Below are 17,588 nucleotides of genomic sequence, written 5' to 3' on the forward strand. Positions count from 1 at the left end.
GTTTCTTTAGTTCAGTTCCTTTGACTTTTAGTTTTGGTTTCAAAAAGTGTCACTTTCCCCCCCCCCCCCCCCCCCTTTTGTTATAATATGTATGTAAAATGTTGTAAAATTCAACTGAAGGCCCTTCCCTCTTTATTTGGAATTTATGTGAAATGTACTTTAAAATATTTTTTTCATTAAAATTATTTTTTATAGCTAATTTTAAAAAAGGCATTTCAACTAAATTTAGCAAAACCCTACCTTTTTGGCCATCGATGGGTATGAAGTTAAAGTGTTATAAGTCTAGTCTGTAATTTGAAAGAGTACATGTTTGCAATTTAATTTAATTTTACATAAAATTTTAATTTCTGTCTACACATTTCAGATTTAAAACTATGCAAATTGCCCATGCCAACGACCTGGATCCAACAGCGTAATTTCGACTGGCAATTGATCAAGCTAGATCCCAAAATGACGAGGACTGGAAAGAGTGCTAGTTCTGTAAAGGTAAAAATTATATTTAAGGCCTAATTTACTATTGTACAAATTGCTGCTACCCTTCGCTCAAAAAACTTATACATTCGCATGTTACCGGATCGAAAGGAAAACCTTATCGGTTCATGCTTAACAGACCACAAAAGATTATTGACCAAGTATAATTATTTATTAATTTTCCACAGTGTGTTTAACATTTGATATTAGTAATTAAAATTCTAGGGGCGTAGCCACTGCTATCTAATATCTTTTTATGCATTGTAAATACAACAATTATTTCTTGTTTTAGAACAACAAGCCTACTGGAGGTGGCAAACCTAATGGAATTGCCAGAGGTGGAAGTGCCAAAGCTCCAAGTGCCAAAACTGGAAGCAACAAATCTACTGGAGGTGGCAAAGGTACAACAGCAAAGGTAGGGTTTTAAGTTTTATTGTTATCGGTTTTTGGTTTGTTGGTGTTTTGTTGTTAAACTAAACTTACTAACATGATGTCTGTTTGTGGGTTTGTACCAACAAATCTCGTTAACCGTTGAACAAATTGGGTCCCTCTAACCATATAACTTAACCTAGCCTAACCTAACACAGTCATTTTGTCGGGAGAGGGGGGGGGGGAGGGTAAAGTTTTAAAAAATAGAAGAAAAAAATTAGGATAATGCCGGTGTTGTTTAAAACTATAATCCTCGGTAAGTAATGCTTTACAATAATTATCTATATTATTTTTAGAACACAACTAGAACCACAACATCTCCAATGAGGCCAATAAATATTACCCCACCTCCATCTCCACGGGCACGGCACCACTCCGCGAGTCAACGGACCGCGAGAGTTGTAGTTCCTCCTGCAACATCATCACGATCCCAGTCCCAGTCATCACGACCCCAGGGATCATCTGGCCCTTCTGGTGAGATGGAAGAAAGCGAGGTATTATTTTTATTTCATTTTGTCATCCAGAGGATACAAATTACAATTATTTAGGATATATATCGACTTAGCCTGGAAAAAATAACTTGTAAGATTTGACTAAATTTTTGGTAAACATTGACCAATAAAAATTTACCTTGTAAATTTTTACAAACAAGTTGGTCAAATTTTACCAAGTTGATTTTTTGGTCAAAGTCCAAAAATCTGGACTTAGCCTAAAAATTTACCTTGTCAATTTTTACCAAAAAGTTGGTCAAATTTTACCAAGTTTTTTTGTTTGTCAAAGTCCAAAAATGATCGAAGATGCTTAGGATCACTTGCTCTTGTTTGTGGATAGTCTTCTTTTCTACCACGTAGTTTTTAAAATACCAAGACTTGAAAATATGTGGTTTAATATGTTTCATTTTAAGGATTTGTTCACCGGGGCCGTTATGAACCAAATTCAGAACCAATTTCAGCAGCTACGTACTTTCTTGACCTCACAAATGAAAAATCAACTAGAGCCCATTAATGCGTCCATCAGAAACTTGGTAAACAAAACGTCCACAAACCATGAGTTAGTGAAGAATGAAATCAAAGACCTGCAAGACAGTGTATCAAGAGATATGGCTGAAAATACTAAAACCCTGAAAACAGAAATGAAGAAAACCGGCCAAATTGTGGAAACCTTGGTGACTGATCTAAGAAGACTGACCAATGTGGATGAGCTTGATGAGGAGGAGGCGAATAAAGGGCCTAGTGAGAATCAGGATGTTGTCGTGGACCAGATTTTCTCACCAGATTTTTACAGAGAAAGAATAAAGAACCATGACCCCTTGGAAAAAGATGGTTATATGAGAAGAGAAGAAATTATCTTTTTCATCGAAAATTTCGAAGACTCACGGAAAGTGGATATAGGCTGGCAAACCTTACTGAAAGTATGCCGAGACATCATAACCTTTTTGTATGTCGTGTTCGAGCAGTTCACCTTTGACGCCCGCATCACAGCTGCCTTTTGGACTGCTCCGGAAGTTATTGATGACGAAACTGGTAAGTAAATATTATTTTGTAAATTTGACATGATGAGAAAACGTTTAAAACAGGGAGAAGGGAGGTGGGGGCAAGGGAAATAAACCGAATAAAAGGGGCATTCCTATTCTTGCTAGCAGGTGACCATGTACAATAATCTTTTTATATATATATTTTATTTGTGAAAATAAATCTTGTGCAGAATATACACCCCTGGTACAATAATAAACATGTACCTATGCAGAGTTAATTGAAAATTTCATTATTATTTCAGTGGAACGTTTCTTGGATCATTGTAAGTTAGTGCTTAACGAGACGTACCTACATGAAGCTATCCCACCAAATTTGTGGAGAACAGGAACCTATGTGTCTTCAAGCGACCTTTTTCTAGTGAGGAACCACATACAAGCTTGTAGGTAATTCAATTATTTATCGCATCTATTCCGCGTCTATTAAATGTGAAAGTGGTAGTTTTACAAAATGCATTTCAATGTTCTTTAGTTAAAAAAGTAGTTTCACGAAATGTTAACTGCATATTGTATTCTTGTTAAATTGTTAAACTACATTTCTATGGCATATGTTTCAAAGAATTTCAATTTTGTACCATGTATTTTTTTATGTGGCAAGACTTTTAGTTCATCTTTTCTTGATATATGTTATATGTTATATATTGAGACTGTTTTGATATAAACCCTTTTTTTATCTAGGTTCTTGCGCAATTTCGAACACACTTTTCAAGAGGACGCGACTGGTTTTTGTGAAAATAAGAAGAGGGCCGAAGATTATATGCTTGCTAATGAGGATCCTGTCTGCTGGAGGCTATTTCGAGGGATGGTAACGCGAAAACAAGAACGCGCATTGTCAACCCCAAACTACAAGTATGAACCGGTTTTTGAAATCAAGCAAAGGAAGGAGACAAGCAATAAGAAAGGCAAGAAAGACAAGAAAGACAAGAAAGACAAGAAAGACAAGAAGGAAAAGGCACAGAAACGATCAGCCTTACAGATGTGTGAATTTTATCTGGCCCCTGCAGAGATACAAAGAATTAAGCGGCGTGTTAAACCGAAGACAATCACAACTTCAACACCAGGTGTTACAGCCGAAGACAAGAAATTTTACCACATGTTAGGTGCCCACTCAATGGGTTGCTTACCCCACGAAGTTCAAGGAAAGAACCCGATTTACTTGAGAATAAACAATGACGGGTCGAGAAATTCATTTCAGATCAAAAATTATGCAGACATGGCAAAGAACCCCAAGCAATTTTTCAAGACAGTCCATAGTAATAAGAAGGTTATACAAAGAGCTGTAATGTATTATTCGTACGCCACAACCAATTTGAAACCAGAAATGAGTGAAGAACAGACAAAGATTCACAATGCCAGTGAGAAAGCAACTAGAATTTCAAAAAATAGAAAGATGAATGCTGCTGATGAATCCACTGCTGATGATTGCACTGCTGATGATTCCACTGCTGATGATTCCACTGCTGATGTATCCACTGATGGTGAAGACAATGGAGGCAATGCTGTTGAAGACAATGAAGCTGAAGGCAATGCTGTTGAAGAAAATGGTATGGAAAACATTGCTGATGAAGAAAGCAACAATGGTGAGGAGCTTGTAATTGATGACGGAGGCGACGACGTTGAAATGAATTCAAATGATGATCAGATTGGGAATGACTTACGCATACTACCCGCGGAGAATCCAGCAGTAACTCCAGAACCAGTAAAGCACCCAGTAAAGCCACGTAGGTTATATGAAGATCCAATTGTCAACAGCCAGTCCAATAATAAACCCAAAGTAAATGTATTTAAAAACATCACAAGCTCCAAAAGGAAGAAGCATGGAAAGGGCTCGAAAAAGTCGAAGAAGATAATTATTTCTGAAACAGACGATGAGGGCCAAAATGTGGGAAATCTTGATGATACAGTCCCAATGCAAGATGATGAACAACCACCAAACTTTCCACCACTGCAAAGACAGAAAGAATTTTATGGACGAAATAATTCAATCACAGGTACATATTTGTTGAACATTAATTATTATTTATAAGTTTTATCTTTCCTCGTATTGTGTATATACTGCACAAGATTTTTTTTCCTCTGCTACTAATTTTTTTTAAATTTTTCTTCCCCCCCCCCCCTAGTTTTTTTTCACCAAGTAGGGGGAAAATTGAAAAATATTTAAAGAACTCTATGATTTATTTATTCTATCCCTCCTACAACACATTTCCTTTTAAAATTTTTTTTTCAACCAAGTAGGGGGGGTGGGGGGGTGGAAAAAATGTTTTCAGTACTTGCTTTTTGTTTGGAAACGTATAAAATTAATGTATAAATTAATTATTTACAGGCAACAGTAACGAGAGACAGGTGACTGGAAAGGCAACAAGTGTCGTGGAGGAAAGCAGCAGTGATGAGAATGATGAGGATGCCGAAGGTATTGTTATTTATAGTTTGAAAAACGTAGGAACTGTATCACCTAAATTTAAGTTTATTAATATTTTAGTTGAGAAGTAGTCTTAGATAAAAACCCTGTGGATTAATTTTGTTTTAAGGGAAACTTCGTACAGGCCCTGACAGGGTTTTAGGCTAAAATTTGTATGGGCGCAGCCGCTATCTATAATACTAAGTAGCTTAATGTCTGTCCGGCCGTCAGAAGCTTAAGATCTCAGTAACCACTGAATCGATCGAGGTTACGGTAAAATTTTACCACCTTTTAAATCGTATAGGCTGGTAAAATTTTACCATAAAAGTGGTAAAAACTAGGTTTTTTATGGTATTAATTGTATCCTGGAGATCGGATTCTACTCTTCTGTGTATTGGTCCTGCGGTGATTTTAAGCTATTTCCTTGGAGGGGGGGGGGGGGTTGGGTAACATTTATACTATTTGAAATAATGACTATAATAATTATTTAGATGATGTGGCGATCATTCCAAAGAACCGGGAGCGAAGGCAAACCGCATTGGAAGCCGAAGCAAAAACCAAGAAAAGTTTACAGCTGGACAATGAACCATCATTCGAGGTGGATAACGAAGATGACGGAAACCAGAGTGACGAAATTGTGGAGGTTGAGGACAATGAGGGCAAGAATGACGGCAATGCAAGTAAGGAAATTCGGATACATCCATGTGGAATAATATTACCCAAACTTGGCATTATAATTCACAACCACACGGGTCATTATGAGGTTGTTGCAGTAGGCTCAAATGTTTCTATATACAACCAAATGGAAATTTTAGAACTCATCAACATTGACGGTAAGTTACAGGTCTTAATGTAATAAATGGGGGGGGGGGGGGTGGGCGAAAGTGACACTTTTTTGGGGCTTTTATTGGCGGTTCTCGGCGGTGGCGACGCCGTTTCTTCACAGTTCCATATTGTACCCCTATAAAGCAACTGCCAATGCAAAATTCCCCCTTTTATCTTTGATTGGCATATTAATATAGGGTAAAAAATATTGCTTGTTTTCATTTGAATCTGATTAATAGTAACTAATGTTCATATAGGTATGGAAATAATATTGAAGCTACAATTATGTACATTTGCTTTAACATTTTTTATTTCTTTGTAGGAGAAAAAGCAAAGTGGAAAAAAGATGGAGAAGAAGGTGAATTACTTTCTGACATCAAAGAAGAAGCACCAGAGAGTGATGATACAGATGAAGGTCATCAATCAGACCCAGACACTGGAACTGGCAGTAGTAGTAGTAGTGAAGAAGAAGAAGAAGAACGCAGGCCAAAAGCAAAAGTGGCCCAAAAGCCAAAGCCTACCAAAGAAGCTCCTAAACGTCCCAGAAAACAAACAACATTTCCATCAACGAATCAAATTGATGCGGTGTTGTACAGAAACCAGAGCAGAGCAAGCACGAGCACAGCACAAATTAATTCAAGCCGGGAATATGCTGAAAGCGCAGGCACATCAAATCCTGATGAAGACGTAAACCCAGAACCAGGTTGTAGTTATAGTCAACTCAGTCCAGAGCAAGGTTGTAGTAATAGTCAACTCAGTGAGCAACCTAACCAAATTAAGCTGCAGCAAATGTTGAACAGAACAAATACACATTTGCCCGATTTCGGCCAGCGTGGTGAGGCTCGGACAAGAAGAGATGCCAACAAACGAGTAAAGGACAACATGAAGAAGCAAAGATTGTGGGAACAGGGACACAGGCCTGAAGATGATGAGTTAGAGAAGAAGAAAAGATCAAGCTCCAGACCACCACAGAGAGCAAGTTCTCAACAATGTTCTCAAAACATAAACAATTACGGTATCTTTGGCAGCTACATTACAGCTGATTCGGGAAAGGGGTGTATATTCTGCACAAGAAATATTGTTTGTCCACGGCTAAAAATTTTTAAAATTTACAAATGTTTTCAGTTTTCTTAATTATTACCTTTTTTTCTTACCTCCATCTATTTATATTTAATGAAATATAATATACATCCCTGAGCAGACTTGGAAAAAATATTATACATCCGATCCATGTAGAATATACATCCCTGGCAGAATGGAGACAAGTATTATCCGTCGGAACTTTCGTCTGAAAACGAAGAACAAGACGAAGAACAAGACGAAGAACAAGACGAAGAACAAGACGAAGAACAAGACGAAGACCTGATTATAGGTCGCAGTCAATCCCAATAATTCCAGGACTTTACGTATATATATATTTATATGTAATTTTTTTTGATTTCATAAGTTTCATCTTCAATTTTTTTTTATAATATCTAGAAAGGAGTCTTTTCCCAAAATGCATTTGAAGTTAATTTAGTGAACCGTATATTTGAACCTGTTTAAATGTGTTTAAACTCTATTTATATGGCATAAATTTGAAGAAAGTTAAATTTTCTACCACGTACTTTTACCATCTTAACAAAGAAAAATATGCAATTCACAAAATTAAGTTCAAATGCATTTTGTGAAACTACCCCTTTCCACCAATTAAGTTTAATGAGCTTAAAGTTAAGAGCTTAAACTGAAAATTTTTTGTTGTATAATCTGTCGCGATTTTTTGTAATTCAGTATATAGCAGTTGTAGTTTACCCCCTAAACTAAGGAAAAAAAGTATTCAGAACTAGCTTTTGTTAATTTTATATATTTGTTTAATTTTGTATAAAAATATTATATATATGACAGTTATCGTAGGGAATGTTTTAATTAATACGGTGGTAGATTTCCATGGTAAAATGCGTAATGTTTATGTGCTGTAATTAAAAAAGAGAACGTTTCAAATTTGTATAAACTTTTTGTAAATGTTAAATTTGTCTATATACTTGTTTACAATATAAGATATACCAATATGTGATCTTGCTGGCCACCCTATTATATTAAAATTCCCTACGTCAGTTTTTTGGACATTTATTAATGAAAATTTAATACCAGTGATAATTTGTTTCTTTTCAAATTTAATATAGAATGTCCGACATGACAGCCACAGCAGCAGCCGACTTAGAGAGAGACGAACAGCACGAAGAACAGAAGCCGGAAACCACAAGTGGGTGAGTAATATTTTAATATGTATAAAACGAAGTAGAATGATGTCTGTCTGTCTGTCTGTCCGTCCGTCCGTCCCTAGCTATATTTTGGTAACCATTCATCGAATCGGATTCGACAATCCATCACAACATAATTACATAAATACATATTACATATTTTTTGGTAATTACTTCTTTGGGCAAAGGTCCGATTACCTGGGATATATAATATATATTTATATATTTCAGTGATAGCGAAAAACAGAAGAACGAAATGAGTGTGTCTGAGCCTGAGCTGCCTGCTAAGCTGGATGACCTGCCTGATACCCCTCCTAAATCGTCTGATACAGAAGATTTGAACCTAACTTTGGATTGCACTACGTAAGTTTATTTATTTTTGTTACCATTCTATTTCTGTTCGGAAGGTGGTAGTAGCCGGATTGAAAAGAGTAGGATAAACATTATTGTTATGGCGAATAATTATAGTTTCATTCAGGGGTGTACATTACGCACAAGATTTATTTTGTTCCCATGGTACAAAATTTTGTATTTTTTTCCCACCTATTTTTATCTCACCAAGTAGGGACGGAAATGGAGAAATATTGAAAGAACTAAAATTTTTGGTCCTACCACACATATTTTAGTTATTTTCCCCCCACCACCTGAACAGGGGATCCCATATAGGATATACACCCCTGATATTTCAAATTAGCAGCTACGCTAAACCCTCTAATATGAAGTATATCTCTTAAAGTTTCTTTTGCCACTCCCTTCCCTTGCCGGTACCTATGAGAAGAACCCGATCTGTTCAGTGGTTATCGAGATCCTTCGGTACATAAACACGGACATCCTGTTACTTTAGTATTATTTTTTTTTATTTTTCAGGGACGACGATGGATGGGAGACAATGCAGAAAATAAAACAAGACCTTAGGGCAGCAAAGCAAAAAATTGCTTCTTTGGAAGAGGAGATCGCTTGTTTGGAAACACAAACAAAGTAAGAAATTTTTTTCACTTCTTTTTTTGGTATTTAATCCGGGCGACTGTGTTGTAAATGATTTTTCGGTACAGACAAATTCACCTTTATATATTACAAAACTAGCAAGTATGCCTCTAGGGGTAAGGTGGGAGGGGTAAATGTGGACCAAAAAAAAAGTTTACTATTTAATTATAATATGATTGCTTAATTCAGGGAGCAATCCAAGAGATGTCCGGCGGCACAAAAGGATGACCAGAAGGTCGGACAAGCCTCTGTTATGGAAGGAGAAGCAAAGTAAGATATCCTATTATATAAAGTAGTAAGCGTTTTTTGTTTGTCCCGAAGGATAACCGCTAAACCGATATTGTTCTCCTTTAAAGTGAAGCTTCTTATAGGTCCTGGAAAGGTTTTAAACTATTTTTGTGCAGGGTGTCTTCACCCCCTTCCCCAAAAAATATTTTTACTCTTCTGAAACTGAAATTGAAAATGGGAAGATGTTGATTTTTCCCCTTCCAACCTTAAGTGCCCCTAGAGGTTTCTAGGGGCGTAGCCACTAGTTTCTTTTAATAATCTTTTTTCATACTTTATCCGGGCGACTGTGTTGTAAATGATTTTTCGGTACAGACAAATTCACCTTTATATATTACAAAACTATAGGAAGTATGCCTCTAGGGGTAAGGTGGGAGTGGTAAATGTGGACCATAAAAAGTTTACTATTTAATAATAATATGATTGCTTAATTCAGGGAGCAATCCGAGAAATGTCCGGCGGCACAAAAGGATGACCAGAAGGTCGGACAAGCCTCTGTTATGGAAGGAGAAGCAAAGTAAGATATCCTGTTATATAAAGTAGTAAGCGTTTTTTGTCTGTCCCAAAGGATAACCGCTAAACCGATATTGTTCTCCTTTAAAGTGAAGCTTCTTATAGGTCCTAGAAAGGTTTTAAACTATTTTTGTGCAGGGTGTCTTCACCCCCTTCCCCAAAAAATATTTTTACTCTTCTGAAACTGAAATTGAAAATGGGAAGATGTTGATTTTTCCCCTTCCAACCTTAAGTGCCCCTAGAGGTTTCTAGGGGCGTAGCCACTAGTTTCTTTTAATAATCTTTTTTCATACTTTATCCGGGCGACTGTGTTGTAAATGATTTTTCGGTACAGACAAATTCACCTTTATATATTACAAAACTATAGGAAGTATGCCTCTAGGGGTAAGGTGGGAGTGGTAAATGTGGACCATAAAAAGTTTACTATTTAATAATAATATGATTGCTTAATTCAGGGAGCAATCCGAGAAATGTCCGGCGGCACAAAAGGATGACCAGAAGGTCGGACAAGCCTCTGTTATGGAAGGAGAAGCAAAGTAAGATATCCTGTTATATAAAGTAGTAAGCGTTTTTTGTCTGTCCCAAAGGATAACCGCTAAACCGATATTGTTCTCCTTTAAAGTGAAGCTTCTTATAGGTCCTAGAAAGGTTTTAAACTATTTTTGTGCAGGGTGTCTTCACCCCCTCCCCCAAAAAATATTTTTACTCTTCTGAAACTGAAATTGAAAATGGGAAGATGTAGATTTTTCCCCTTCCAACCTTAAGTGCCCCTAGAGGTTTCTAGGGGCGTAGCCACTAGTTTCTTTTAATAATCTTTTTTCATACTTTATCCGGGCGACTGTGTTGTAAATGATTTTTCGGTACAGACAAATTCACCTTAATATATTACAAAACTATAGCAAGTATGCCTCTAGGGGTAAGGTGGGAGTGGTAAATGTGGACCATAAAAAGTTTACTATTTAATAATAATATGATTGCTTAATTCAGGGAGCAATCCGAGAAATGTCCGGCGGCACAAAATGATGATCAGAAGGTCGGACAAGCCTCTGTTATGGAAGGAGAAGCAAAGTAAGATATCCTATTATATAAAGTAGTAAGCGTTTTTTGTCTGTCCCGAAGGATAACCGCTAAACCGATATTGTTCTCCTTTAAAGTGAAGCTTCTTATAGGTCCTGGAAAGGTTTTAAACTATTTTTGTGCAGGGTGTCTTCACCCCCTCCCCCAAAAAATATTTTTACTCTTCTGAAACTGAAATTGAAAATGGGAAGATGTTGATTTTTCCCCTTCCAACCTTAAGTGCCCCTAGAGGTTTCTAGGGGCGTAGCCACTAGTTTCTTTTAATAATCTTTTTTCATACTTTATCCGGGCGACTGTGTTGTAAATGATTTTTCGGTACAGACAAATTCACCTTTATATATTACAAAACTATAGCAAGTATGCCTCTAGGGGTAAGGTGGGAGTGGTAAATGTGGACCATAAAAAGTTTACTATTTAATAATAATATGATTGCTTAATTCAGGGAGCAATCCGAGAAATGTCCGGCGGCACAAAAGGATGACCAGAAGGTCGGACAAGCCTCTGTTATGGAAGGAGAAGCAAAGTAAGATATTTCTTTTAATATTATTTTTTCATACTTTATCCGGGCGACAGTGTTGTAAATGATTTTTCTGTAAAGACAAATTCAACGTGTTCCTTTATTTATTAAAAGCGAGTACTAGCAAGTACGCCTCTAGCTGGGTAAGGTGGAAGGGGTAAATGTGGAACCAAAAAGTTAACTACTTAATTTAAATAGATTATTATATATATATTGTTTAATTCAGGAACAAAACAGCTGCAGCTGGCTCTCCAGAAAATTCGGATGAGAACGAGGTTAAGGAAGTCACTGTTATGGAAACACCAGCAAAGTAAGATTTTTAAAAAATTGTTTTTACTACTTTATCCTGGCGACTGTGTTGTAAATGATTTTTCTGTACGCTAAACCCTCTAATATGAAGTATATCCTTAAAGTTTCTTTTGCCACTCCCTTCCCTTGCCGGTACCTATGAGAAGAACCCGATCGGTTCAGCGGTTAACAAGATCCTTCGCTACATACAAACAAAAATCGTTTTACTTTGTAGTATAGATTGTTTAATTTCAGGATGAAAGACCAACCGGATTTTGATATAATTTATGAGAACATAAAGAATCCAGGACCAAAAAGCCCAGGTATAGTACAATATTTATACTAGCGACTGTGCCCAAAGCATATAGTGAAACATTTCTGTACTACATTGTATTATTACACTAGGTTAGGTTAGGTTAGGTTAGGTTAGGTTAGGTTAGGTTAGGTTAGGTTAGGTTAGGTTAGGTTAGGTTAGGTTAGGTTAGGTTAGAATAGGCTAGGCTAGGCTAGGCTAGGCTAGGCTAGGCTAGGCTAGGCTAGGCTAGGTTAAAACTAGAAATATTACTCTTTCTATTAATACACTAGGTTAGGTTAGGCTAGAAAAAAAAACTATTGTAAAATTGAAGTATTTTTTTGTAAAAAAAAGTAATTTTAAAAAATATTTTAATTTCAGTGTATGGGGTGTCAGATGATGAGCAGGAGATGTTTGAACCACCCCCTCCTACAATCACGCCAGCATCAAAACTGAGTAGGCGCAAAAGAAGTGCAACACCGGGGAAAATCAAGACCTGCGCCCATGGACGCAGTCCCCGAAGCGAGCTGCCATTGAACACGAGACTCATCGAATGCACCTATATGTGCCCAGACTGCCGCGTCTTCTTTCACAAGAGGCAAAAACAAAGAAAAGAAGGACAAAAGTAAGCTGATGTATAATAGTCCTTCCAGTCAGATCATATATAAACTATTTGTGATAAAAAAGTGATATATATCAAGATATCTTGAGTCAAAAATATGTTTAACCACCTTTAATTTGTACGTACATTAATCTATATGACAGTTTGACAGTTTTGTTCTGACGATGAAAATATTCATATAATATTATATTTGAAACCGCTATTCCTATATAGCAAAATTTTTGAAAATTTAATAATGGAAAGTAACTTCGTAATATATTTTTCTTGTATAAAAATGTTCTAGTATAAAGTACAATTAGAATCCAGATCTCAGCAATTAAAACCTATGTATATTTGTGTTAATTTCTCAGCTTAAACCGATTAAACATGCAGTTATATTATCTGTAAAACTATGTAATATTTGGTCATTTAAACCACGTCTAGAATTATAGACTAATTAAGAAAATTTCTGTGAATATATACCTATATAGTATCGCGCTATCGTACCTATGTAAATCATTATGTAAAAAAATATGTTTAAGTGTTTCAATCAATAAAGTTAATAATGAAAACAATTTTTTTTTTATTTTTGCGTTTTGTGTACAAGCGAGGTTTTTCTATAATTAAGGTCGTTTTTTACCACTTTCTCGTGATTTTTACCACCCGTTTTTACCACAATTATTGGTAAATTTTTACCATATTTACCCTATTTCTGGTAAAATTTTACCAGTTTAGGGCAAAAATATTACCAGGTGTTGAACAGTTTTACCACTTTTTTGGTAAAATTTACCGCAAATTTCTGGTAAATTTTACCAAAAAAGTGGTAAAAATTGGTCAAAATCTGGTATAAATTTGCGTCCTAAAATGGTAATATTTTACCGGAAATCTGGTAAAATTTTACCGATAATTGTGGTAAAAATCGATGGTAAAAAGCGTGAGAAAGTACCACTAAAAGTGTTTTTACCACGATTACGGTAAAATTTTACCACCTTTTAAATCGTATAGGCTGGTAAAATTTTACCGTAAAAGTGGTAAAAACTAGGTTTTTTTATGGTATTAATTCCGTCCTGGGAAACTGGTGTTTTACAATCAGGTTATGGTAAGCTTAAAAACTTTGGGTACTTTTATTAAATTGTTGATTGGTATCCATTAATTTCAACCACTAATCTTAAATATACTGAAGGTAGGTATAATTTTGTGTATCATCATTGGGTATGTTCATCAATTTATCTTCCATTGTCTTATCTCTTTAGATCCCTGTTCATCCATATATGTAAGAATCGCTTAATAGCTTTCAAGCCTTTAATTTATTTTCCAATAGTTAATACCTATTCTTGTTATTAAAAGCGAAGCTTTTCTATAATTAGGATCATTCCGTCCGACCGTCCGTCCGTCCGAGACGGTTAGCTTTTTCATTAATTTAGGCATGTTAGAATTGTTTTATTGATTTCTAACTTTGCATGTTGATCCTTGTAGTAGTTTGGTACAATTCAGAAATCGTTACCAAAATGTCCGTACGTCCGTTTTAAACATGTTGATTTTTTTACGTTTTAAAAACAAATTTTTATGTGATCTAATTATCCAATTGATACTGATTCCTGGGACAACAAAGTAAATTATTATAAGCGAAGAATTTCTATAATCAAGTCCTAAAAATGTAAACATTATCCTGCATAAAATTTGTTTTTATTTTTATATATTTATCTTCTACAAATGTTAATGTTCGTTTGTCCTACCGTTTTAGAGCTTCGCTTTCATGGATGTTGTCATCCTTGTTTTTTTTTGTGAACACTTGTTTTTATCTAATAGTGATTGTCCTATTGTTTGTATAATAACATCTAATATATCATTTAACACATCTTCGTTGAATACACGGTTGCTAGATTCGAAGAGAAGCTTTTCTATCAACCATTTTATAGGTTTACCAGTACCTAAAATGCCCTTCCCTCATTTTTTTGTGAAATCCATTCATGACTGACTTTTTAAGTAATGCAATTAGACGCAAGTTGAAATTATTAAATTCTAGCAACGAATTTTCTTTGGAGGGTGGAGGTACCCTCCCAAAAAACTATCCCTAGGATCATAAGAATCTTCACTGTAAATTAGTACAACATCGGTTAAGTAGTTAGCAAGATCATTGGCTTCACACAGTTTGAAATCCTGTTACTTTTTTAAAACTATAGCGGCTTCTCCACTAGCCTCTAGGGGCTTTTTTTGGGAGTGGGGGATTGGGGTGTTCACTCCCCAAGAAAATAGCTTAAAACCATCACAGGACCACTAGGTATAATCCCTAAAAAGTAGAGCCCAATCAGTTAAGTGGTTACTGAGATCTTAAGCTTCAGACAGACAGACAGACATTATTCTATTTTGTATTATAGATTAAGGATGTTATTGATGCACTACTTATATTAGAAATCGTCCTTGTATTTTGATATTCTAAGCACAATTTTATTCGGTGGCCTTTATTGGAATTCTTTCTTTAAACTTTCAATACTATTGTTCTTTTATTGAAACACTAGCGGCTACGCCCCCTTAAGAAGCCTCTAGGGGCACTTGAGGAGGGGAGAATTGAACTGTATAACCCAGTTTCTTAATTTAGATTTTAAAAGAAACAGTAAAAAAAAATGGTGGGGGGAGAAATTTTATTCTTTTTTTATTTTAGTTAAAAACTTAAATTGAAATTTTTTTTTGTGGGGGTAATTTTTATTCTAGGGGTTACTTCTCCTGGGAAGGTGGTGGTATCCTCCCCCAAAATAATTATAAACCTTCCTGGGACCTATGAGAAGCTACTCTGTTAAGGAGAATCCTATCGGTTTAGCGGTTAGCGAGATCCTTCAGTACAAACAGACAAATAGACAAACATCCTTTCACTTTATTATTATACTAGCGGCTACGCTCCTAGAGGCCTCTAGAGAAACATGAGGGGGGGGGCAGTTAAAAAATAGTTATAAACCCTCCCGGGACCTATGAGAAGCTACCCTGTTAAGGAGAACCCTAATACGACATTAATAGTAAGAGTAGGGGGGAATGCCTTGGCCTGTAACTCATTACAGTGTACAGTTAGGACTTCCCACACAAAGGTCGTACAATCAAAGGGTTGGTTCTGTTATATGTTACCTACCTAACCTAATATCTATCAGTGAACGTTTGAGTATTGCATCCCATTACAAGCGGATTATCCCGTTGAGTTCTCTAGATGATCACTTAAAATCGAAGGAGAATCCCGTTCCAATTTGGTAATAAGTAATAAAAAGCCATATGTCGATATAAACCAATTAATTGTAAACAGTTTCAATTATTCCAGTAATTCATTTAAAACATCCCCTAAAGCTTGAAAACAGTTTCTTAAAAACAACAACATATTATTTTAACATCCTAATAATATAAAATTAGTACCAGTCAGTTTAAAATATTTATTGATTTTTCCTATAAAATATACTAATAGCCCTAAATTATAACACTTATATGTGCAAAAAAATATGTTTATATGTTACAGCAAAAATACATTTAGTTTCCTTTTTAGAGGCTAATCTCACATTTACTGTCCAAAAACTTTTGGCACTTCTATTTATTCTTGAATCGTTGGATTAAACTGTCAGTGTCTTAACTATACAACCGATAATTTTAATTTATAAAATTTTAATTTGTTGATCAACATTGGAGATATACGTCAATTTATCGCCTTTTAATTGACTTGTCCCTTAAGATCCCTGATTTTCCGAAAGAAATTTCTGTAATAGAATAACTAAAGCACTACAAAGTGTAAGGAAAGATTAGCCCTGTGACGACACTAAAACGAGGGATGAGAGGAGAATTGGGAAAGGAAACCCTTTAAAAATAGATGTATCTATTGACGTCACAAGGCTCATGTTTTCGGAACTTCAAAAAAATTTGAAGATCATTATTTGCTATTTTTAATTAAAATTCGCAAATTTCAGAAAACACCAAAATATGGTTGATGTCACGCCAACTTTTTTGCGTAAACATTAATTTGCAATTTTCATGGGTATTTTAACTATCAAATATGTTATTTTTACAAAACAGCAAAAATGTAAATAATTGTAAGGGTTACCTTATAACAACCACCAGACAACCAAATCTTTGATAGCATGACCTTTGTCTGAGATGTCCTAACTGTGCATGGTAATGAGTTGCACATGTTTTCGGCCAAGGAATTCCCCCTACTCTAAATATTAATGCCTCGCACCTGACATAGTATCAGTAGGAACTATTTTAACGTCTTTAGTTATGACGCGGTGTTACGCCGATGTTCAAACATATCCCCTCCCCAATAACGAGCGGATGCGCTAAGTGTTGAGTTTTGAGCTGGTTTTTGTAAGTGCTAGTAAAGATCATAATATATATTACTAATCAATACTGGATGTGAAATCCCTATGAAAATTAAATCAGCTAGACTGAAAACAATCTGGAGGAAAGAACTTCTACATCAACTGAAAAGAGAGCAAATCTCATCTCTCAGAGTTGCCTCAGAAGATACCCCCTCTAAAGACCAGTGGCCTATGCTCTACTTAGAGCTAGATAAATGGCAATAGTGATGATGATGGTATCAGAATCTGTTACCTGTTTCTAAGCTAATGCATTCCCCTTACTCTTATTATTAATATATTAACTTAAACATACCTTTTTAATGTCTTTGATTTTAGCCACCCATTCTTTATCTAGTTGCTGGGGGCTTCGCCACTAGCCTCTTAGGTATTCCCTGAAGAGTAGAATCCGATCTGTTCAGTGGTTACCGAGATCTTAAGGGACGGACAGACAGAAAGACAGACAGACAGACATACAGACAGACAGACAGACGGACAGAGAGACGAAAGGACGGACGGACAGACAGACGAATGGACGGACGGACAGACATCATTCTACTTTGTATTATAGATAGATTTGCTACAAAAGTAGATGCTAATTTTTTGCTTTTGCTAAAAATCTATCAAACCAATATAACCATGTCCATAATATAAGGTTTAGTCTTAAAAACTTGAAATATAAAAACTGTAAACCACGGCTACTTTATTAGAGGTGTGATTGTAAGAGTATTTTTTAAAATGATTTCATTGATGTTCTTACGCAAAAAGAGGAAAAGGCATATCATTGGCATCAAATATCACTAAATATGTTC

At 35.6% G+C, this 17,588-nt stretch overlaps 4 protein-coding genes across 5 annotated transcripts; all 4 read left to right on the forward strand.

Moving 5' to 3' along the window:
• Positions 1–82: 82 nt before the first annotated feature.
• On the forward strand, positions 83–2,464 carry LOC145304624 (uncharacterized). Of its 2 annotated transcripts, XM_080146546.1 has the most exons (3): positions 83–886; positions 1,197–1,394; positions 1,805–2,464. In XM_080146546.1, exons 2-3 carry the CDS (start codon positions 1,224–1,226, stop codon positions 2,429–2,431), a joined length of 798 nt encoding a protein of 265 aa, XP_080002672.1. In that variant the 5' UTR covers positions 83–886; positions 1,197–1,223; the 3' UTR covers positions 2,432–2,464. The 2 variants fall into 2 exon arrangements, with proteins under 2 accessions (XP_080002672.1, XP_080002671.1); XM_080146545.1 differs by having other exon boundaries at positions 83–1,394.
• Positions 2,465–3,233: 769 nt separating this feature from the next.
• LOC145335314 (uncharacterized) lies at positions 3,234–6,788 on the forward strand. Its single transcript, XM_080181049.1, has 4 exons — positions 3,234–4,422; positions 4,755–4,841; positions 5,321–5,662; positions 5,977–6,788. Exons 1-4 carry the CDS (start codon positions 3,234–3,236, stop codon positions 6,786–6,788), a joined length of 2,430 nt encoding a protein of 809 aa, XP_080037175.1.
• A 23-nt stretch (positions 6,789–6,811) lies between these two features.
• On the forward strand, positions 6,812–10,708 carry LOC145304625 (uncharacterized). Its single transcript, XM_080146547.1, has 4 exons — positions 6,812–7,900; positions 8,126–8,257; positions 8,762–8,872; positions 9,068–10,708. Exons 1-4 carry the CDS (start codon positions 7,818–7,820, stop codon positions 9,150–9,152), a joined length of 411 nt encoding a protein of 136 aa, XP_080002673.1. The 5' UTR covers positions 6,812–7,817; the 3' UTR covers positions 9,153–10,708.
• Positions 10,709–11,126: 418 nt separating this feature from the next.
• On the forward strand, positions 11,127–13,519 carry LOC145335505 (uncharacterized). The gene is made up of 3 exons (XM_080181286.1): positions 11,127–11,580; positions 11,814–11,881; positions 12,232–13,519. Exons 1-3 carry the CDS (start codon positions 11,564–11,566, stop codon positions 12,477–12,479), a joined length of 333 nt encoding a protein of 110 aa, XP_080037412.1. The 5' UTR covers positions 11,127–11,563; the 3' UTR covers positions 12,480–13,519.
• The last annotated feature ends 4,069 nt before the right edge of the window (positions 13,520–17,588 follow it).

The sequence above is a fragment of the Acartia tonsa genome, chromosome 13 (assembly GCF_053477335.1).
Source record: "Acartia tonsa isolate MP-2025a chromosome 13, ASM5347733v1, whole genome shotgun sequence".
Taxonomy (NCBI): domain Eukaryota; kingdom Metazoa; phylum Arthropoda; class Copepoda; order Calanoida; family Acartiidae; genus Acartia; species Acartia tonsa.